General features: G+C 36.8%; 1 protein-coding gene across 1 annotated transcript in view; it reads left to right on the forward strand.

Moving 5' to 3' along the window:
• The window catches only part of agtpbp1 (ATP/GTP binding carboxypeptidase 1), a 34,816-nt gene extending 12,274 nt beyond the window's left edge, over window positions 1–22,542 (forward strand). The window contains 25 exon segments of the mRNA XM_055039269.1: window positions 4,686–4,753; window positions 5,257–5,320; window positions 5,579–5,615; window positions 5,617–5,723; window positions 6,933–7,064; window positions 7,186–7,279; window positions 7,417–7,454; window positions 7,717–7,925; window positions 8,019–8,196; window positions 9,407–9,498; window positions 9,801–9,917; window positions 11,008–11,465; window positions 11,467–11,763; window positions 11,917–12,000; window positions 12,165–12,251; window positions 12,716–12,864; window positions 12,978–13,065; window positions 13,569–13,713; window positions 14,085–14,235; window positions 14,637–14,817; window positions 15,027–15,156; window positions 15,611–15,742; window positions 16,252–16,428; window positions 17,239–17,390; window positions 20,809–22,542. Of these exon segments, the coding sequence (XP_054895244.1) occupies window positions 4,686–4,753; window positions 5,257–5,320; window positions 5,579–5,615; window positions 5,617–5,723; window positions 6,933–7,064; window positions 7,186–7,279; window positions 7,417–7,454; window positions 7,717–7,925; window positions 8,019–8,196; window positions 9,407–9,498; window positions 9,801–9,917; window positions 11,008–11,465; window positions 11,467–11,763; window positions 11,917–12,000; window positions 12,165–12,251; window positions 12,716–12,864; window positions 12,978–13,065; window positions 13,569–13,713; window positions 14,085–14,235; window positions 14,637–14,817; window positions 15,027–15,156; window positions 15,611–15,742; window positions 16,252–16,428; window positions 17,239–17,390; window positions 20,809–20,980 (3,539 nt within the window). The 3' untranslated portion in view covers window positions 20,981–22,542.
• Window positions 22,543–22,978: the final 436 nt, after the last annotated feature.

Below are 22,978 nucleotides of genomic sequence, written 5' to 3' on the forward strand. Positions count from 1 at the left end.
CAATGTAAAGACATAAACTCAGGCTCTTGGATATATGAAGTGTACTTTCAACAACATTTGGCTGAGTCATCTAAAAATAATTATTGAATTATGAAAAAAATCGTCATCCTACTCGATCACAGATCAATTTCCAATTTAAGATTTCCTTTAAAATCTGCTATAATTTAACTGGTTTCTTTTTGAGGTGACAAGAAACGACATAAAAAAAATCTGCCCATTCTGTTATGTTGTGTGGGAAACAAAATAATAACACTCTGTGATGGGACAGTCACTGTAACAAAGTTTTTTTTTGTTTGTTTGGGGTTTTTTTTTGCAGAAAATGTATTTGCTGTTAATACTTTGAGCTGTCTTTACTGTCTCACATTAGTGATTTGCATTCTTAACTGGTATCAGTCTGCTTGTGACCTCAAGAGGTCACAAATCTCTTACGTCACGGGAAGCCGTGACGTAAGAGATTTGCAAAGGTCTAACATTTCCAATTCCAGGCTGAACACAAAGGAGTAAAATGAAGCCTTGAGCATGCCGGTGTCTAATAAATGTGCTCCTGTTAAATCACTCCCAGGCCATTTCAGGTATAAAATGACCAAAAATTCAGAAAGATAAGAAATCACAGGCACCACCAAGGACTGCCTCTCCGCTCCAGCTGTCTAATTGAACATCCCACATGCTGCCATAGAAAATACAGTAGCCTTTTAAATAGCTTCTTATACTGCTGTGCTTCCTCTGACTTTATTTTTAAACCATGGCCTCTGCAGAATCTTAGAGTCTTTATACTTTTCTCCGTATTAGGCCTGAAAATGTTAGACCTTGAAATTATACTAGCTCATCAATGATTTTTAGTTATTTTTAGTTAACTTCTCTGTAGAATGCCAACTCTGTTTCTGCTGGTACTGTCATGCTGTATGTTTAGGCTATTACAACAAAAACATTCTTTGAATTTTATTTGATGCTTTTTTATGAGGTATAAATGTAATGGAATTCAGCTTAAGAAATGGGATTTCAATGACACCTGCTGCAGTTAACCATTCCATTACGAATCTCACTGTCTACTGTAAGGAGGTGCTAAAGTTGGATGACCAAGGTATGAAACACTTCAATAAAATTTCAATTAAAAAATAATGACTAGGATATGTTAACTTGCTGAACACGTTACACAATTTAAAGTAATAAACACAATTAGTCTGAGTTTATAACATTTTGAAATATAAAATATTAGTTTTATAAAGGCTTAAATTCAACTTATTGAAACTTGCAAAATCATGTGGTATTAGACACCTCACTGATACTGAAAATAGCTAACTGACTCTTCTTCCTTCAGTAGCAACTTCTATACTGAGGAACTCAAGGTGACCTGGCACAACCTGCTTACTTTGTGTTCATTGGTTGTTAAAATATAAAAATTTTCTGAGTTTCCAATCAGCCAATCATGCTGTAAATAATCTGGTCACCAACCACTTTCTCAGTCCTTCTCTAAATACTTGTAAACAAGAACAACTTTCAGAGAAACAACTAGGGAATGCTTATTTTACGTAATTAAGGAAAGAATTTTGGTAAATAATTCTTTTTCAAATGCCAACATGCTTTGCATTCCCTCTGACCTTGTTTCCATCTCGTCTTTCCTGAATATCATCTTTCCTCTTCCCATAGTTTAGTTCTTCTCCTCTCTCCAAAGTCGAGCAGCTAATCCATTCTGACTGACGGGCACAGTGGAAAACCGTCTGTCTGTAACTCAATCAATCATGATATACAGCTGTTCCTCTTCTCATATCCTGCTTTGCTATCTGTCAGTGCCTCCCCTGCAACTCCAACTTGAAACGTGTATGAGTATGACGTTGGTCAGAGGGAAGTGGAAGGGGGGCTCTGACCCTGTTCACAGTAACTATACACTCCACGAGGGACTTTTCTGTACTCTGTCTTAAGTTCAGAGTCTTAGGGGCTTAGGAGGCAGTGAAGAGGAACCTAAAGAAAGAACAAGAGAAAGCTAAGACATATTATAGTGTCCTATTCAGAGTTGTGCATTCCCTTACATCTTGCAAAGTTTTACTTGAAGGGATGCATTTTAAACAACAATTTTCTGTTGAAGCAAGAAGTAGTTAAGTTTTTGGCAGAGTTTAAAGGGAGGTGCTTGTTACTAAGTGTGGATATCTGTGCACACATGGTAGAAGAGCAGATGGATTGTGTTAACATCTAAGGAGATCTCTGCTTGCCGTGAAGGGATGCAGACATACCAATGAAGCTTTGGGAGTTCTTTATTTACTATAGCATATCAAACTCAGAAGGGCTTTGATTTACTGCAGTAAAGTAAAGCTGGTAATTAGGAGAACAGTGTACATTTTCATTCATCCCATCTGAGAAGTATTAGATTTTTTTGTTTTTAAAATGGATTATCACTACACCAAGAGATACTATCCATCGCTGGACGATGCAGGTTCATCAGGTAAGGTAACAAATGACAAAATATACCAGTAAGTTATTTAGAGAGTTGGAATTGAGTGTAAAATTTGAAATATGGATATGTTCCTAATTCTCTATTTTTCCTTACTCATTTGTGAAATTTGTCATAGTCATAGGCACTAGCAGCAGATACCAAAAATGGTGACAAAATGTTGGATTTGAAATGATTTTGTGGTGGAGTTTTTTTTTTATCTTCTTTTTCCCTCATCTTTTGACCTAATGACACAGACTTTACAAGATCCCAATTTCTGTGTAAAAACTGAGATATAAGAACAACTTTCACAATGTATACTTCTGGCCTTACTTTGCTGAGTGACCATTAATAATATTAGATGTAGAGGTGGAATCAGACTTTTGAAAATATTTGAAAACTAAGTTATTACAGAGTTTACATTTAAAATTGGATTTAATTAGAATCTTAGCAATAGCTTGACACTATTAACTATGAACACTGGTTTTCTTGTGCATTCTTTCCAGAATTTAGACTCTGAAGCTTTAAGGTTTTCTGAAGGTCATCAGTGTTTCCAATTCAGTCATATTCCATGATATAGTTTAAAGCTTAAAAGCTAAAACCAAGCAGCTCTTATGTAATATATTTAGCCTTCCTGTTACCTGTTTTTAAACATCTCCCTGTAATTGCTTGAATGAATTGAAGACATATCTGGACATGTCATAGAAAATTTTTTGCTTTTAAATTGCTTTCTATTCTTTCTGCTTCCTCTGAATGCATTTTAAACACCTCACTCATACCAAAAATGACAATGTGTTCATTGATCAATAATGATCAGATCTTTGTATTCCCAACCCAGTCCAGTCAATAGTTTAAATTTCTGTGCATCTTTACTTGAATAAAAACATAGAAGTTCACTGTGCTGAGATTAAAACAAAAGTAATTTTGTTCTGGGATGCATTTTTACGGAAAGGCATCAATCACCTTCTAGGTGTCGAGGCGCTGATTTGTTTAGAAGCTCTTTTAAAAGTCTGGCATGGTATAAATGTTTTCAGAAGATGCTGCTCCCCTCTCCACTGGTCTAAAGTATGTGCAAGGACAGACTGGACAGACACGATTCCTCTTTGGTCTCCAGTGTAACTTTGGCATGTTTTCCTTACTGCAAGTTGTAAGAGCTGCATACTTGGCACATTTTATCCCCACTTGCACCAGCTAATGACGCATTGCATGTTGTGCCAAACACGCAAAGCTACCAGACATAAAGTCTAAAATCTCCATCAGGTAATGTAATCCTCCACTTGGTTTTTTTATTTAAGGTCTGCATTCTGTCATAAACTGCTGACTTAAAAGAAATCTAATGATGCCATTTACGTCACATCCAGTTCCCTTTTTGTCATTATTTGTGTGTGCATTTTTTTTCTTCTACATTTATTTGCTTTTTGTCATTAAAACTTATAAGAAGTCATATTATAAAGATTTGCAAAGCCTTCAGTTTCTGTTCTAGGTATTTTCTTGTTTTTGGGAGTTCTACTGTGCTAATTTTTATATGTTTGCACTCGCAAAACAAGACTAAATATCTTTTTTGCTTTGCAAAGAAATGAAGTCCGACAAAAATGGAGAGGTCGAGTAATTTGAGTTCTGATACGTTAAGTCTTCTTCAGTTGACTTGAAAATATAATCTTATATTTGAAGAGTCGTTTTTAAGTTTGTTATAAAAATTATTTAAAAGTTGAACATATAAGTTGTTGGAAACTAATATAGATGTAAACAACGCTTTGCTATGTAAAGTTACAGTGGATTAAATGTGTCCGCCATAGAGAATGAAGTCACTTTCTTTGTCTGTTGTAACATGAGCCACTGTTGTGGCAACCAGTGTAATTGCAATGCATATTTTTGAATGGGAGACCTTTAAAGTTTGAGCCGTTTAACCAGCGACAATCCTCTACACTTCAGTTCCTGAAAACAAACCAAGGACTCTAACTACGATGGCTGCTATACAGAAAGGATAAGACCTTGCATTATGTCGACTGATGAGATACATCTGCAGGGCTCTGAAGGACTCTGCACTTTTATTCAGTTTTCTTAGCTTTAGAAATCACAGGAGTTTGAAAATGGTGGTCATCACCTGCTCTTAGAAAAATTAAGATTAGAAAGTGCTGCTGTTTTTTTTTTTTTTCCATAAAATCCTTACTTCAATTGAACTAAACAAATTTCAGTTTTTTGGGTTTTTTTTTTTGTTTTTTTACATTTCTGATTATTTTTATTCTGTGTGGTGTTGCAGAGAAGAGTGGGAAAGAGGTGATGTCCAAAGGCTCCAGTGGAATGGAGGTCATCCTGTCTTCTCTGGAGGTTAGCACATGTTCACTCAACCACAGACTTTCCCTTAACGGCATTGCAACACAATCTGTTTAATGCACCACCCTTTCTAAAATCCAACAACCGTACGTTTAAGTTACTTTGCATGAACAATCTTACATTTATCCTTTTGGAATCAACCACATAATGGAGGTTTTTGACCTCTTAGATGCAAGTTTTAGAATAAATAAGTTTCACTTGAAAACATCTGATTTATATGTCTGAAAATGATTTTGTAACCATAAAATCACAAAACTGTTCTCAGTTATAAGGGTTTATTCAAAGCAAATTAATTTATCTTGCTCTTAGTGGACAATCTTTGCCAGTCTCCTTTAAAAACTACAATTCTGGAGGTGATTTCACATTGATCCCAAAGTCTTCTCCATCTAACCCCAAAGAAAACTTCTGAAAAAAGTTTAGAGAGAATTGCGCTTCTTTCACCAATTTGTAAACTGTATGTATCGTTTTAACATGTGTGGTGTGTGTCACTTTGACAGAACAGCAGGGATGTCCAGACCACCTTGAACATCATGTACATCCTCAGTGAGCTGCTGACAGTTGGTAAGAAGACTCTTATTTATTTTCTTCACATTAAAATCAAGCTGCTTAAAGTGTGAATATCTGCATTTATTTATAAGTGTAATAAATGATTTTAAAACTTGATACATGTTCTTGATGCATACACAGTATAATGTGATTCCACAATTAATGATGTGGTGGTTATAAATTGTATCAATGTTAACCCAGGTGGTTCTAATTTTGTCCTGAATTAGGTTTCAGCTCAGTTAATACAGTTCTATTCTTGGTTTTCTGTCTTAGGCCGAGGCCGCAGAGTGGGAGTGTTTGTTTCCAAAGGAAACTGGGGTTTTATTCCAGATTCTGATAAACGCCAGTAAAGAACTTCCTCCCAGTGAGGAACTTATGTTGCAGCTTCACTCACTACTGGCCAAGGTTGGACCAAAAGGTATTTTTACACTCGCAGTCTATCACCATCTATTACCAACTAAAACATGATCTTGAGCTGTAAGACGGTCGAATGCCTTCTCTGGGTTGGGGAAGAAGTCCTCCCCGAAGTGGAAGAATTTAAGTGTCTGGATCTCGATTTTCCCTCTGTGGAAAAATGTAGATGAAGATCTATTGGCAGATTGCTGTAGTGCCTACAGTGAAGTGGGTGCTGTGCCAGTCTGTTGTGGTGAAGAATGAGCTCAGGCAAAGTTCTTGATTTATTGGTCAATCTACAATTACCCTCAACTAATATCAAGGGCTTTAGGTCATCACCGAAAGAACAAGATCACAAACACAGGCAGCTAAAATGAGTTTCTCAGAGGAGTCAGAGTAAAGCCGCTGCTTCTCCCCGGAGAGAAGCAGCGGCTCTGAGAGGAATCGGAGTAGTATTTGCTTTAAAACTTCTTAAAAATCACAGAAAACTCAAACCATCTACCACAAATGTGTTGATCACTCGGAATGACAAATTCAGCCTCCTTTTTTGAAATCCTTTATGACTTATTGTTGCTTCACTTTCTCTTTGTCTCCTCAAAATTATGTTGAATGACAACCATGTCAGTTTTGCATCCGAATATAAGCCAAAGATTCAGTATTTTAGGAACGGATGAGTCTAATTGAAAATCTGCTTTGGTGTTGTCCTTTTTCTGAGCCTTGCAAAAGATCCATCGATTTGCAGTTTGGTGAGGGGTGTAAAAAATATTTAAAATACCATAGCTTGTCACCTTCACCTATGAATTATCATACTGTTGTTTGTGCATTTCTTCAAACGGCATTTAAATGCTTTCTGAAGGGAGAAAAGTTGATTAGGTATGTTTGAAACTTTTTATGTCAACTTGACTACCAATGATGTAGCTATATAGATGTAAAATGGAAAACTGCAAATGCCTGATTAAAAAAAAAAAACACTGGCATGGTGTGGATAATTCAATTTGCAAAAACATTTAATTATAACTACATATTAAGTGCATAGTTATATGCACTCTTAATTCTTGATGTATAACAAAATCAGTTTTCTTGTCCTACACTGTTAACATGTTTAATCATATAAATGATTAAAAATTAACAGTATCACACATTGAAACATAGGTGACGTTAATTTGCAGTGAGGCACAGTATAAGCACATTATTTCTTTCTTATGCATTGACATTGAACCTTGTGTATGTTCAGACAGAAAGTTTGGGGTGAAGGCACGTCTAAGTGGAGCTCTGAACGTCACGGTCGATGTAATGAAACAGAGTCTACACAATGCAAAAGTTCTTCTGCCCTGCCTGCAGGTTCTCAGGGTTTACTCTAACAACTGTAAGTAAAAAGCATCCTCTGTTTCTGAGAGTTGAGCAAAGAAAGTATTTTACCACAAATGATTTTGTCTCTTTTGAACATGTAGCACAATTTTCTAACTTTTTTTTCTTATTATATAAAGCTGTGAATGCTATTTCTTTGGGAAAGACTGGAATGCTGGATATCATGTTCAAGATTGTTGGACCTTATAGCAAGAAGAACACAAGCCTCTTTAAGTGAGTGTTTGTTTTTTTAAGCATGAACTAATATTTAAAAGATACCAGTGGTATGCACAGGCTACATCTCCTTGGCTTTTTTCTGATAGAATCCTCGATCATCATGTAACCCTTTTGCCTTGCTTTAAAATTAACAGGGTAGCTCTGGACGCACTGGGAGCTCTGCTCAAATCCAGTGAGTAATTATTTTTGTCGAGTTAAGCTTTAATTTGTGGTAATTTATTAGCAGCTTCTTCATGTAGTGTAGCTTATTGTTTTCTTTTTCTCATCGTTACTCTGAATAACCTAATTTGCTTTGGATTCTCCTGCTGTCCTGTATATTATGCCTGCAATTGACGCTTATTTTAATTCATTACACCTTTAGATAGTCCATTTCACAGTATGGAAGTTATATCTGGCAATACTTTATCGGCTACTCCTTTTACTTCCCTGTGCAGAAACTAATGCCCGTCGTGCAGTGGACAGTGGCCATGTGCCCCTCTTGCTTGCTTTGTATCTGGATTGGCATCGCAATGACACTCGACACCGTTGCATGTTGATTCGTAAAGGATTGCTGGTATGCCTCAGAAACATTACCAACCTAAAACTGGGCCGTAGGGCATTTTTGGAGGCCGATGGCATGAGAATCCTGTACCACTCCTCCACTGTGAGTAAGAAAATCTAAATGAGAAGAATCGAAAGCAAACAGTACAGATGTACGGTCTGGGACTGTGCTATGCTTTCTGTATTTGGTTTTCAGGAGTGTCTACCTGTGCGGACACTGGATCCACTGATCAACACTTCAAGCCTCATCATGAGAAAGTGTTTTCCTAAGAATCGCCTGCCTTTGCCCACCATCAAGTCAGCTTTCCACTTTCAGCTGCCTCAGGTCCCTCCGGGTGGGCCTGTGGATCAGATGTACAGCCAGCTTTCTGAGGGTGAGGTTACACAACGTATACACAACGTATACACAACGTATTCACAACCTTATGTGGATTTGTAGTTTAGGGTTCTCAGATTATCAATATTCTCAGGACTTCACACAATTTGCAAAATACCTAACTTAGTATTGAATGCAACAAAAACACTTAACCTACATAGCAGGTTAGCAAGATGTGTCTTTTCAGTAAAAAAAAAAAAAAAACGACAAAAAACATCATATTAGCAGGCTTCTAAAACAGGATATGTACAAATTACTGTGATTTTATAAAATAACTCTGAGAGGAGCAAAGCAGTGATGAAAAGGAAAATGATGCAGGTTTTTCATAATTTGTCTTCTGCTTTTTTTTTAGAAATAAAAAAAATTATTGTGAGATTTATTTGTATTTGTCCTTCACTTTTTAGAGAACATTAAAGGTACCATTTTACAGCACAATCATGTAACTATTTTAACTATAGTTAACATAGTTTAGGTTCTCTGTCTCTTTAAAAAGCTCCAGCTCTTTACAACTCTGGCCTTTCTTCAACAACTTTTGTCTAATAAGCCTTTAAAAACAGGAGTGTTGCACTGACAAGTAGTTCTTATGCGCTCAGAGACTTGCAGCTCCTCCAGATGTTTGCTTATTGCTGCTGCCACTAGTCTTGAGGAACTGAATGGGATACTCTCAGCTGGAGACTGCAGCTCTGATTAGGAGCTGAGTAGAAAAGGCAGCGATTGGTGAGAGCAAGTGTTTAGGTACCCTGACTGGTTGCCAGGGGAAATTAAAAGATTTCTCAGACATGCATGAAAGAATCAAAGCAACATTCCAGGTATTGATTTTACACAATACTCCCTTTTAGTAAACAACCTGCATCATAAAAACCAAAGATATCTCAAATGTTCAACATCTCACATAGCAGTTAATTAATCTGACAATGGAAAGAGGATGGCACAACATTCATTAAATGCAAATGTATGCCACACTTCTCAGATTTTCATTTGTGAAAATGTTTCCATTTCCCTTCCACATCACATTTTTGCTTTACTTTCTTGTGGTCTATCCCATAATAAAACTAACAAAATGTACAGAAGATGGATTTTGTATTATAAAAATTTTAAACATTTTTTTGTCTTTTTGTAAGTAATTATTTTTACATTAAACTGGTAAAACACTTGCTGGGACAAAGAACAACAATAAACATGTGTTGATTTTTCCATTTTTTCCACAGTGGATGATGTTGTGGATGAAAGCGATGACAACGAGGAGGCCGAGGGAGACACAGACACTGAGAACGACGAAGATAAGGATCAGTGCAGCCTGGTGATACCCCGTTTCAAATTGATATACAAAGTTTGATATGGCAATCTGATATATTATTTTAATGGTGAAGTGTCTCATTTTTCCCTTTTGTTTTTCATGCTAATTGAACTGAAATAGCTTTTTGAAGTCCAAACTTTAGTGAAATGCCACTCCCTGTATTTGCAGTTCCTTTAGTTTCCAGCAGATGGAAGTCACTTCAGTTAAATTGAATAAATAAACATGAAGCTTTTTTCTTCAACTATGTTTGTTTCCATTTGTGTTGTGTTTCTGGTATAATTTTACTACTGTCTCCTCTCAATCAGAATGATGACATAGAAACAGATCTCAACAAGCTACATCCCGATAGGAACATTGGACGCCCGTTTGAGGAGCTGAAGGTCTATCAGAAGTTTTTCTCTGAGCTTTCTGAAGACTTTCAGGTGGGTATTGTCTAATTTTAGGATCCCTGGTCTTTTTTTTTTCTCACAAAATAAATTTAATTTAGTTAATGTTGGTCTAGTTGGCTAAAATGTCTCAGTTGTCTGCTTTTAACTGTAATTTTAAAAGAGTCACACCCAAACTGTCACGGCTACATAGCTCATAAACTCTACATTCAGATGATAATAGTAAGCATAAAACTTGTTGACACCCAAATTTTATTTGTGCAGGACTGAAGTTGGTGCAAATTCAACCAGCTGTACCTGTGCAACAGTCTGAAACCATGGCTTTAGGGAATATACAGAGACAGATGTGTTTTAGCTGCTCTAATTGTGCTAATTACTAATATAAGATTCTAAAAACAGTGTAAAGTTTGAAACCATGCCTGTTCTTCAACTATGCTTGCTCTGACATAGTGTGTGACATCACTCCTGTTTCAAATGTAAAAGATAACAGCTCAGCTCACTTCAGAAATGCTACAAATAACTATTTTGTAGGCTGTTAAAGTTCTTACAAAAAATGAGAAATGGCTAAAGTATACTGGAAAATATTTTAGCAGTGCATTTTTTTCATTTCATAATCATGAATAATAAGGTAAATAATTTTTTCTGTCCTATTTTTAGAAATATATATAATTTTGTCAAGTGTTTCATAAGATTAAGTGAAACTGAATGCAGTAAAATTCACAGAACAGACTGTGATAGTTGTGCATTAAAAATGAAAACCTCTACAAACTTTTCCTTTCACCACTAATGTTCAGAGCTCTCTAACTCTTCAGCCTCCGTTCATTGAAACCACATGTCAATGAGTTGGTCTCTTGACAGTATTTAACACTATGCTCAGCAGTACTACAATAATTTCAGTTATGAAGAGGCCAAGTGGTGCCTTTGTCTTTGAACCACTGGTTAAGTTTTGTGTGAGCCCTACTGTACTGACTGAGCATGGTATTTTAACCTTAAAAATGTAATGCAATATTATTGGGTTACTGGCAGATTTGTTGTGTGCCCAAGAAAATCCAACATATTTTTCCAACTTGATCACTCAAAACGTACTCTTCTTTGAATAAAATGTACGTATCTTCAATTTTTACAGAGGTATAGCTTTGACTTTTCAAAGAGCGTCTCTACAACATCTTCATCAACATATCTCTTCTCATCATCGTCTGCTCGGTTCAGTCAGCCAGCTGAAGTGCCCACAGCTCAAACCCTGTCTCCAAAGCAAATACCAGATTCTCAGAACGTTTGCACCTCTGTCAAAGAACGTCAGACTCTGTCGTCTCCCTCCCTCACTAGTTCTCAAACTCCTCTGGACCTGGACACGATCCACCTCAGTAAGAACAAAGATCAACAAGAGGGCATCAACATTCCAACCCCAGATAGACGCGCCGCTCCGACCTCCTTTTCAAGGTCTCTTTCTCAAGCTCACATGATGGAGCAGGAACTATCGCTTCCACTGGAGGGTGTCTGTCTTGAGGACAAAGGGAATCAGATTGCAGAAGCTGGTTCTGAGAAGGGCAAACACGAAGGCTCTCCAGTTAACAACTTGAGACATCCAACCACCTTTGCTCCTTGGGGGTTTCCCAGTACGTCGCACAGGTGGAGGAGGCAGCATCGTGGGCTCAGATTGTGGGTCAGAAGGTACTGAAGACGAAGGAGGTGATGCTCCACTTCTGGAGGTGCCAGACACTGCTCGACTCCTGCCACTGCATGACCCTGACCTTTATGTGGAAATGGTGAAAGGGACACAGTCAGTCCCACAGTACGCTGAAGTGGCTTACCCAGACTACTTTGGACATGTAGCTCCAATGTTAAAGGAGCCTCTTCTGGAGAGAATTTATGGTGTACAAAGGTGAGACAACTGCAATAGTGGCTAAAAGAAATGTTTACTCGAAAAGTCAATCCATTGCATGATTACCAAAATATTTTTTATCTTGAGCGTGAGTATTAAATTTAATATGTATTTATCTTGTAATAATGCAAGTGGTTCACTCTTTGTCTGTAGGTCCAAGATATTTCAGGACATTAAGCGACTGATTCATCCTAATGATATCCTAGATAAAGCAGTTTATGACATTGATCATCCCAGGTGAGTTATTACATGGCTGCGAAAGGTTTCTTCTTAGGTGAAAGAGTTCAATAGACTTCCATCCAGTGTCTTAAGTGTTTGTATTGAATTATTATCAGAGAGCAATTTTTTATTTTGTGACCATTATCCATGCATTAAGAAACTGACCACCATTTTTGTTTCAGTCCTATAATTGAAGAAAACAGCGAATCACTGAAGTTCAACTCTCAGTTTGAGTCAGGAAACCTCAGGAAAGCCATTCAAGTTAGGAAGTAAGTTGTCTTTTCATGATAAATATTAGCAGTGTAGCCTTACAGACTTGCACAAGGTACAAGCATGCCTAAAAGTACTCACCTCCCTGCCAGGTATATGTGTATAGAAATCTTTCTGTTTTGGCACTTGGTTTTTCAACTGGAAGTGACCCAGCTAGAATCCAGACTGGAATCTAATGGCAAATCTAAATATTTCTTTGCCCTTCAAATGGGACAGGGCTCATTATTAAAAAAAAAAAAAAAGTTGTTTTAAGAGTGGTTTCAATTAAAACAGTAAAGTCAGTTGTTGTTTTTTTTTGATTGAGGAAGGATGAATAATTTTGGGCTTGACTGTATGACCCCTTGTACATTTTCTTTTACATATTTTGTATAAATACATTTGATATAATTAATTGCATGGTATTTTTTCTAGTAGTTGATATTTAGGTTCATATTTATTGTCTCTGCTCTTTCATTTTCTCCAGATATGAGTACGATCTTGTTCTGAATGCGGATATCAACAGTAATCACTACCACCAGTGGTTTTACTTTGAAGTGAGTGGCATGCGAGTCGGGACTGCGTACCGCTTCAACATCATCAACTGTGAGAAGTCAAACAGCCAGTTTAATTATGGTGAGACATGAAGCATCATCTGAAGAAAAAGAAACAGACTCTGGCAAAGGAGATGCAGTATGGTGTAGTGAAACTTTCTGCATCACTCTGTTTAAACATGTTTCTGTGTACAGGCATGCAACCATTGATGTACTCTGTCCAAGAGGCCATCAGCGGCAAGCCTCACTGGGTCAGGACAGGAGCAGACATTTGTTATTATAAGTAAGTGAAATCAACAATTTGTAATGGCCATGCAGAGGATGTTTTTTTTAAAGAAGCCATTAAAGAAACTTTGCAATTAGTATTAGAGTTCCATAACACCACAGCAGTTTTACACTTTAATGTAACACACTTCATTGAGCCGTGGAGCACACACTTGACTATATTATATTTTATACTTGCTGCATTAATAAAAATTATGAGCTCATAATAACGGCTTAGTGCTCAGCCATTTTTAAAGGCCTCTTTTAGAAAGAGTATCACTGCTTCACTTTCTCCAGTGTTTTAGAAAGAATATCCATGTATGATGTTGGAGATTTTTTACTGTTAGATGTTTATGCTGACCTCACTTAATCTCCCAAAACTGAAAGTGATCCTTTAGTAGACTTTGTCAATGATTTGTTTTATTTCAGAAATATGCAACATAACTTTAATCAATACCTGCTTTGAGTTTTTTTTTAGATTGATTTCCTTTGTTGTGTTCATCTAAATGTTTATATCCACAGGAATCACTTTGCAAGAAGTTCTATTGCAACTGGGGGACAAAAAGGAAAATCATATTATACTCTGACCTTTAGCGTAACCTTCATTCATAAGGATGATGTCTGCTACTTTGCCTATCATTACCCTTACACATACTCCACACTCAAGGTACTACTTCAGTCCCATTTGAAGTCTCGCAACTAAATGTTTTGCTTGTCAACATACACTTTGCATGAGAAATATGAGTACATGTATATGTTTTTGGTACTTTTTTGATATGTTCTAACAGCTAGAATCACTTTATGCTCATGTTGTTAAATATCAAACTATTTTTCCTTTCCATACTAAGTTTGTACAGCATTCAATGTTTTAAACTATATCCATTTATATTGAGCAACTTAGGAGTTTCATAGATGAGTCAGTCAAAATTGATACAATGGTACACGAACATATTTCAGAAAGTCAGATTAAATCAGAGTTAGAATAAATTCATATTTTTTTTAGAAAGAGAGAACTAAGGACTTTTTTACCTCTTACAGATGCACCTGTCCAAACTGGAGGATATGAGGACTCCTCAGATCTACTTGAGGCAGGATGTTCTTTCTGAAACCCTTGGCGGAAACACCTGTCCACTTCTCACCATCACTGCCATGCCAGAGTCCAAATCCAGTGATCATATCTGTCAGTTCAGTAAGTGAATGAATTCTGGTACATTGCCCATGTCTATTAGTTATAGTTATAGAACTCTTGATCATAGAATATTCTACATAAATTACTGCAAGATGGTAAAAACTAGTGATTTTTTTTTCCTTGTTTGAAGTGACAAACAAGGAAAAGATTAAACAGATTAAACAAACTACATTTGTTTAATCTAGTGCTATCAATCGAGTAGATTAATCACTCTAGCGAACTTCCACCTTTTGCTGTTTGTCATGCCAAGTTACTGTGAAATGTGAACTAGGTAACCTTTTGCAGGAAAGAGGCTTTTAGGTCAACATAGATAGTTGGATTAATTAGCATTTTGTAATATGAGCACATTCAATTTTTCAGATTGTTTATTCTTTATCTTTATTTTTTTTCTCCTACGCCAGGGAATCGGCCATTTATCTTCCTGTCTGCCAGAGTCCATCCTGGGGAGACCAATGCCAGTTGGGTGATGAAGGGAACGCTAGAGTTCCTCATGGGGACCAGTCCACTGGCAGTAAACCTGAGAGAGGCCTACATTTTTAAGATAGTCCCAATGCTCAACCCTGACGGAGTTGTTAACGGAAAGTGAGTACACAGAGATGGAATAAAAGTAACGTTTTAAACTTTAAAGTATTCACTCATCTGATGTAGCTGCACCTGCAGGGTGGTCATAGCTAGTTTACGGCACATAATAAACTTTTACTGGAAGAAATCTGCAGCTGTGGCCTTCTTCCTGTAGCCACATCTTCACTCAGCATCCTTCTTTTCCTTTCCAAATCTCGTTTCTGCTGCAGTCACCGTTGTTCACTGAGTGGAGAGGACTTGAATCGCCAGTGGCAGAACCCCGACCCTGAGCTCCACCCTACCATCTACCATACAAAGGGCCTGCTGCAGTATCTTGCATACATACAAAGAGCACCTCTGGTATGACTTATAATTAACTAATTACTAATTACTTGCACTTGAATTACTTTGGGGCATTTTGCACTTTGCATCATCCTTTTTCCTTTAACAGTTCTTGAGTTCAGTGCCACACTACAGTGTAACTGAGCAGTGTAGCATAAATGTACAGTGTATAGAAAACTTGGTGACAAGTCATCTATGAATTCATTCCAAACAACTCACTCTTCTGGCCTTTTGTGCTACACTTGTCTGAAATTACGAGATTTGTTTTTTTTGTGTGTGTGTAAACTTGTTTACAAAGCATGATTGTTTAAAAAGAGGCTAATTATTTTATTTTCAGGAATAAAAATTTATTTTTATAGTAGAGTCCATCTTTATTTATTATTTGCTTGAGTGCTATTACTTCTATTCTACGGAAGAAGTAACATCATGCGTCATGAACCTCTGTTCATCCTCTGTGTCTGTAAATCCACAGGTCTTCTGTGATTACCATGGTCATTCCAGAAAGAAAAATGTATTCATGTATGGCTGCAGCGTGAAGGAGACTGTCTGGCAGTCCAATATCAGTGCAACCTCGAGCGACTTACAAGAGGACCTTGGATACAGGGTAAAGAAATACTTGCACACAGGACAGGATACATGCATGTAACTCTAGAAAAGGTTATAAGTACTGAGTCCCACCTTTTACCTTAAACCTGCTATCATGTAGCTCATATTTATATTATAACACAATCATATTGTGTTATGGAATTTAATTGTCCTTCAGCAGTGAGAAATTGTATGGGTCATCTTATTTCTATTTAAGATAAGCAATTCCAATATTTCATTTGTCTCCTTTATATGATCAAGCATTGGCCTTTTACCTGTATAAAGGTATAAATATCAAGGTTTTTAAAAAGTTTAAATCCCAAAACCACTAAAATTTTCTGTCAAACCATGTCTACGATTTGAATATCTCAAATTTACTGAGATCAGTGCAGCTCTATGGGCATCACCGGTCATCTTCAGTTTCCATGATAACTAGATAATAATTAAGATAATCAAGGGCTAAAGGAGGCATTTTGGACACAGTTATTTTTGCTTAAAACTGAGAACAATGATTGGTTTATTTTACAGACTCTTCCCAAGATCCTGTCCCAGATCGCTCCTGCCTTCAGTATGGCTAGCTCCAGTTTTGTTGTGGAGCGCTCCAAAGAGTCAACCGCGCGAGTTGTTGTTTGGAGAGAGATTGGAGTAAAACGCAGTTACACCATGGAAAGCACACTCTGTGGCTGTGATCAGGGCAAATATAAGGTATAAATTTTATATTTTTATATAGAAAGGGTCAATAACAGAGCTGACTTTGATGATTAAATCTTATAATTCATGACTTTCTTTTGACCAGTTTCTTCTGTAAATAAGTCAATAAATTTTTTTTGCAAGTGTACATTTTTAAATACAATTAATGCTTTACTAAGAAAAAATTTGTTTTAAATGTTAATATCTTGGCTGTACTTATCTGGGCTTTTGAGTGCATCACTTGAACATCCCAGATGTCCACCAGGGGGAGCTTTGGTTCTATTTTCTTCTGATGAATTCCCATCTTTTCTGGAATCATTACCATCTTATTTCTTTGCCTACATGTTTTTCCCATCCCAGCTGATTTCTTTCCATCTGAATTTTGCCAATGTCAACATCTAATGTATTTAAAGTTCAAGGATGTCTCTCTTATACCCTGTGAAAATATTTGGCAGGATGTGCAGGAACAATTGTCTATTGAGTTGTGGCTTTGTACGTCAGTGTTCAGGCCAAGTTTAGATGTTTCCAGTTTTCCTCTGGAGAAAAGAAACTTGGAAGTTTTTTTTGGGTAAGAGAGAGGTTAGATTTGTGTGTGGTTGCCCACTCTCTGGGAAGATTTTCTCTGCATGAATCTGTCCTTCTGTGGTTTTACATCAAGGTTTTTGCCACAAAATATGTTGTATCATTAAAAAATAAGCTTTTTGGACGTACTTATCAACACCAAAAAATTTAAAATAACTATATTTAGGCTAATATCATTTGTGTATGTTTGTCTCTTGCTTCGTTCTAATATCATTGCACCTTTGGTGTGTATGTTCCTTCCAGGGACTTCAGATCAGCACCAGAGAGCTTGAAGAGATGGGAGCCCAGTTCTGTATGGCCATGCTGAGGCTGAAGAGGTTGACGAGTCTCCGTAATCACCAGAATTTGCTGGATTTGGAGAGCGATATCATTGGAACACAATCCAAAAACGTCAGGTCTGTCTTGTATGCTACAATAAGGCTAAATATTTCTGCTATTGATTAGTATAAGACTGGAAGGAACATTTTGTCCGCAAAGTTGATGTGTTGGAAGGAGAAAAAAATGGGCAAATTTGACAAAGATACAATTATAATGATTAGATAACTGGATCAGATCTCCAGAACCATAGCTATCGTGGTCTGTTTCTGGTCTACAGTCCTTTTATCTATTGAAATTGGTCCAAAGTAGACAAGGCACACACATGAACATGGGGAGCAAAGACAGGCTGATGTGCTCTGATCCAACAGGTGAGCCTCTGTTGGCTCAAATTACTAATGAAGTTAAAAGCCAGTTCTGATTGAGAGGACTCAGAATACACAGTGGACAGTTTTTTTTAATGAGGGTGCAAAACTACTGGCTAGCCGACTACCTTTGTTGGTTAAATTTTATGTCTAATTCCTGTTAAATCTATAGAAGTACTGACCAGAATATCACAAATTATGCATAATCTCATTTTATATCGGTAACAGATTTGAAATGTTTGTCCAAATCTGAATCATAAAATTGTCTCAGTGCAAAGTTTCATCTGGGGTCTTAAATGTATTTTATTTTTCAGTGAATGGTCATTAAAAGCTCTGCTCTACTTATCTAGTGTTTGGCCGCAGCTGGCTGTGGCTGTATGTCATGGAGCCTCAGTAAATGTTTTCATATATGTTGAAGAGGGAAGGTCTGATCACAAGTGGACACTCGAGACACACTGTTGGATCAGGTGTGAACTGAAGTACATCAGACTCTCCACATGTCCCCTGTCCCTTGAAAAGATGCTTGTTGAGGCCAGATGTAAACAATCTGTGTTATTATGGGATGGTCTTTGTTGAAAATGTCAAATCCTGAATATTCTTAGGCTGATTCTAATCCTATATGCTGGCTTCCAATCAAATAATCACTTTCCCAACATCAAGTCTGGACAAGCGCTGCTTTTGTGGTTGAGTGGGGCTGCTTTTTAAGCATAGTCTAAAAGCCGTTATGATTTGTCAGTACAAACTACATTTCCCTCTGATGCACTACTCAAGATACAAATACAGACATGCATTTATGCAGGTCTGGCGTGGCCATCATTGAAATTCTATCAATTCTGTCTCCCAGCGGAGGTTTCCACGGCCACATTGAGCAGTCAGTGGCACAGTGTGGATTAAATGCACATTGAACATGTAAACTAGCCTAGCCCCTCTGCACGACCGGAATACATTTGCATGTTATTATGGACTTAAGTAGGAGTCTTTTCAAAAGGAATTGTGCAGTCCTCATAAAATAGCTGTATGATAAAGCCTCGCCTAAGCAATCCAAGCATACCTTACATCTTTATACAGTTTTCTTCTTAAACTAGATTTGCTCTGTGAAAGACATTCAACAAAGATGCTTGCGGAGGTTCAAATTATAGTGTAGACTTTGTTTTAGGAATAACTTTTCTTTTCTCCTAAACCTACAGCGTTGTGTGGAGACTGAGAGGAGATAAAAGATATTCAAACATCTCATCTGCTTGTTTGAAATTACAGATACAAAGACTTGTTTTTGTTTGTGGAAGATAGAAAGCTCTCTTGTTGTTTTGATGTGTTGCCATAGAAATCTGTCAGCAATGCTCTAGTTAAGAATGCATTGCTATGTGAAAGTAATACATATAGTACTATACAAAAGTTTAAAGCAGGTGCAAATGAATGCACCTGGATTTAGAAATAAAAGTATAAAAAGTTTTTTTCTTAACGTAACAAAATGTTGTGAATGAACAGAGGATAAATCTTCAAAACACCTGCAGTTCTTCTCTGAACATTTGCCCAGTTTATGAAAGAAACTCGATCAGTGTGTGGATAATTAATGACAGATTTTCTGTAGGCTTCGTCAGATTCTTCAGACAGAATTGATAATGAAGGTCAGATTTTTTACCAATTCAAATAATTTTGAACACCTTTTTTTCAGACTGTGCCGACATTCCAAAGCTGAAAAAGATGTTTAAACCACACTGAAGAAACATTCTCCAGTGTGTTCACAGTTTTTCAATGTGGTCCTCTAACAATTCCAAAATGACTGCAATATCTATATATCTGGACTTCCAACATTGTCTTCTCTTGGGATTTGTCCACTCTGTTAATTTGAAAGAATCTGTTTATACCCCAAACTGCCATTTCTATATCTCCTTCACGTTTTCATTCCCTGCTCTCTTTAGTACTCTTCTCTCATTTTGATATAGTCATTCATCATTTAAGCGGCTGATCATTAAGGGACTCCAAAAGTGTTTGTGTGTGTGAGCACCCTTTGGGAAATGGTTGCTCTCATCCTTGATTTATAGTTTTATGTGTAAGTCTTTGAATGGTAGCACTTACCATTTTATCAGGGCATACAAACAATGGCTTTAGCTTTTGGGAGGTCTACCCTAAAGTCCCTAAACATGAGGGACATATTTATTTCTGTAGAAATATGTCAAGGTCTTGTTGCAAGGGAAAATACAGAGATTTTAATCTGAATTTGGATGTTTTAAAGCACGTGACAAATTCTGAAAGTGTCAGTGGCGTCTGGAGTTTTTGTAATGGCTTTTAATGGTTGGTCCACAACTTCTGCAATCCGATTCGATAATATTCTGTCTGTCATTACACACTTACTGTACATTTACTGACACACAGTTTCTCTGTATCTCTGTCTATCTCATGCACTCACCAAGGGGTGCTCAGTGGGAGCTCATTGTCTATACACCCCTCTCCTCCCACCCATATGATCGACTGTCTCACTAGGATCGCATTTCAGACCATTAACACCATTAAAAACCCACTAAAGCCACTAAAACCTCAAAGAACCAGCAACCATTTAACCATTAGGACCCATAGGGAAAAAAACAGCCTCATTGGTGGGAGCTTACAGGCACCGTTTGTTAGCAACATGAATTTAGTTAAAACACCATTAATATGTATGTTTTTTTTTTTGTCTTATTTTTATGTTGTTTGAACTTTTCAGAATTTAGGTTTTAAAAATTGGTAATTGTTTGGGTTTTTTTTTTTTTTTTTTAATTGCTGGAACAGTTTTTACAACCTCACTGCAATATAATACCTGTCTGCTTTAGGTAAAGAAACCCTTACTAATTGCATTTTCCTAAAAACTTCCCTCAGAAAATCTCCACTAACCTTGTAAGGTCATAGTTTAAAACTGAAAATGGAAAGGTAGACTGCTGTAGCCTGGGGTCATTTTGTGCTATTTTTGAAATTTGAAATTTAATAAATGTTTGGCACAATTATCTTGAGAATTGCATATTGGTCTATGCATAATTGTCATTGCTCATTGTTAATAATTTCTTTAAGAAATTAAAAGAAGAAAGAATACCCTTTGTCCTGGTTGTAACAAAAGTTTTTTGTTATATCATTTAAATTGTTTTTTGTTTTGTTTCTGCAGCAGCTGTACCACTACCTATGTGTTGGAGGAGGATGAACCATCCTTTCTGGAGGCTATCGACTACAGCGCGGAAAGCAACGACGAGGACGGAGAGCCTGAAAGCGATCTCTGCGGTGACGTCCTAGAGAATTTCGATCAGCTGTCAGACTCTGAAACTATTCACAGGAACTAGCGTTAATCTCCCTCATATGTGGTGGTTTGACAATTAGTGCTTGGGTTATCAGTTGAACAAATTTAAGATTTCACTTTTCAAACAGAAAGATGCATCACCTCCTACTGTGTCATGCAGATAAATAGTCACACCTGTATTCTGTGATGGGTTCGTCTTGGTCTGGCTTCCGTTAGCAGCTTGTTGCTCCTCAAGGTGCATACACTATCTGCCTTTCTCTTCAGCTATATTAGCATTAGCAGCTGCAAGAATAAGGATGGATTTCACTGAATGTTTTCACCGTTTCAGCACCAAATTACAACCCTCTGAAGCCTCAGACACCATACAGCCTCTGAGATTCACATGTACATAATCGGAGTGATAGTATATGAAACTCCTCCCCTGCAACAGTATGATAAAAAATAAAAAAAAACTCCTTTCCAGTGAGAGAACCACCCTGCCTTCTTTGTGAAAGATTGGTGAGCTGTGCTTGTGTTTGTGTAAAATCACCTTTCTTAATTTTTAACCCTTCACATTTTTCCCATAGTGAATGTATTATATCACATGAATGTACAACATTCACATCTTTATGAAAATGCACCTTATTCCTAATGAATTACGATATCTACACACAAACTTTCACAAGCTCAAACACGCACAGCAGCTAAACATTTAGACTGAATGTATACCGTCAGTGTTTGTTTTCACAATCCACAGTATTCTAAAGCAGTATGAACAATAAGCATGATTGTCAGAAACCAAAAACATTTATTTGCACTGTTTCTACAACCAGTAAACACTTGAAACAAAGAACAAACCTGAGAGTAAAAACTTGTTTTGTGTTACATATAATCACCTCTGAAGATCTCTGAGCTCAGTATAAGGTGATGCTCACATTGATGTGACATTAAGAAAAGATAAAACTGGAATTTTGCCACCACTTTATCTTTTTTTTTTTTTTTTTTTTTTGAGTATTTGTTTTGCTGATTTGCAGAATGTCTTGTCAGTAAGAACAGATGGTGCTGCTTATTAAGTTGTGAAATAGTTTGAGGTTTTGTTTTTGCGGATGTGTCTCTTTTGGATTTGTACAGATGGTGCATGGCTTATTGAAATATTTTATTGGAAATACTTTTAATTTATGAAGTCTTTCATATGCATCCTGCATGTTTGTATGACTCATTTTTAGTGTATGAATGTGCCCATGATTTTAAGTTGTCCCATTATTCTGCTCAGCTCTTAAAGTGTGCTTCTATCAGATCTGTCGTTTTTCTTTTGCCTATCTTATTTCCTCTCTTTTCTTCCATCCTTAACCTCTGTAATCCTCTTCTATCCTTGGACTTAACGTCCTTTCACGTTTCACTCATGAACATCTTAAAAACCCTGAACAATGTGTGTGTGTGTGTGAGTGAGTTTATTTTATTGTAAAACTGTGTGCTATTTTATTTATGTTTGGAACAGTTGACGTTTACACCTTGTGGGCTGTATTTTATTTGATTGTAAACGAGCAGAAATGGTGTATTTAAGTAGTGTGGCATAAAATCGATGGTAAAAGGCAAGTATCAGGAAATAAATTGTGAACATGGAAAGCTGTTGTATATTTCTTTATTTTTGCCTTGGTGAACTTAACGTTACCAACATTGTGATATAATTGTGACATATTGCTTCTTGAATTATCAACGAGATGAGCACGAAGATTTGTCCTTGGGAAAGTTTCTTTTTATCCTTTGGGAACCAGCCCTATTTGAATAGACTGAATTATAGTGAGAGGAAAATGAGACTCAAATAATGGAATAAGACTGTTCCACTTACCAACTACTTAATTCAGATAATTTTAACAGGTATCATAATGATTTTATATTTTATTGCTATATACATAAAATTCTGGACCTGTTAGAATAAACCTTGAAATTAGATCATTTATTTTGACCAGACTAGCTCAGGTAGTCAAGTTATTGGTGATCAGTCAAGGTAGTTATGCATGTTCTGTTCTTAATCAGGTTTTTTATTAAAATCATGAGTTTA

The sequence above is a fragment of the Poeciliopsis prolifica genome, unplaced genomic scaffold (assembly GCF_027474105.1).
Source record: "Poeciliopsis prolifica strain line A6 unplaced genomic scaffold, Auburn_PproV2 SCAFFOLD014, whole genome shotgun sequence".
NCBI classification, from domain to species: Eukaryota; Metazoa; Chordata; class Actinopteri; order Cyprinodontiformes; family Poeciliidae; genus Poeciliopsis; species Poeciliopsis prolifica.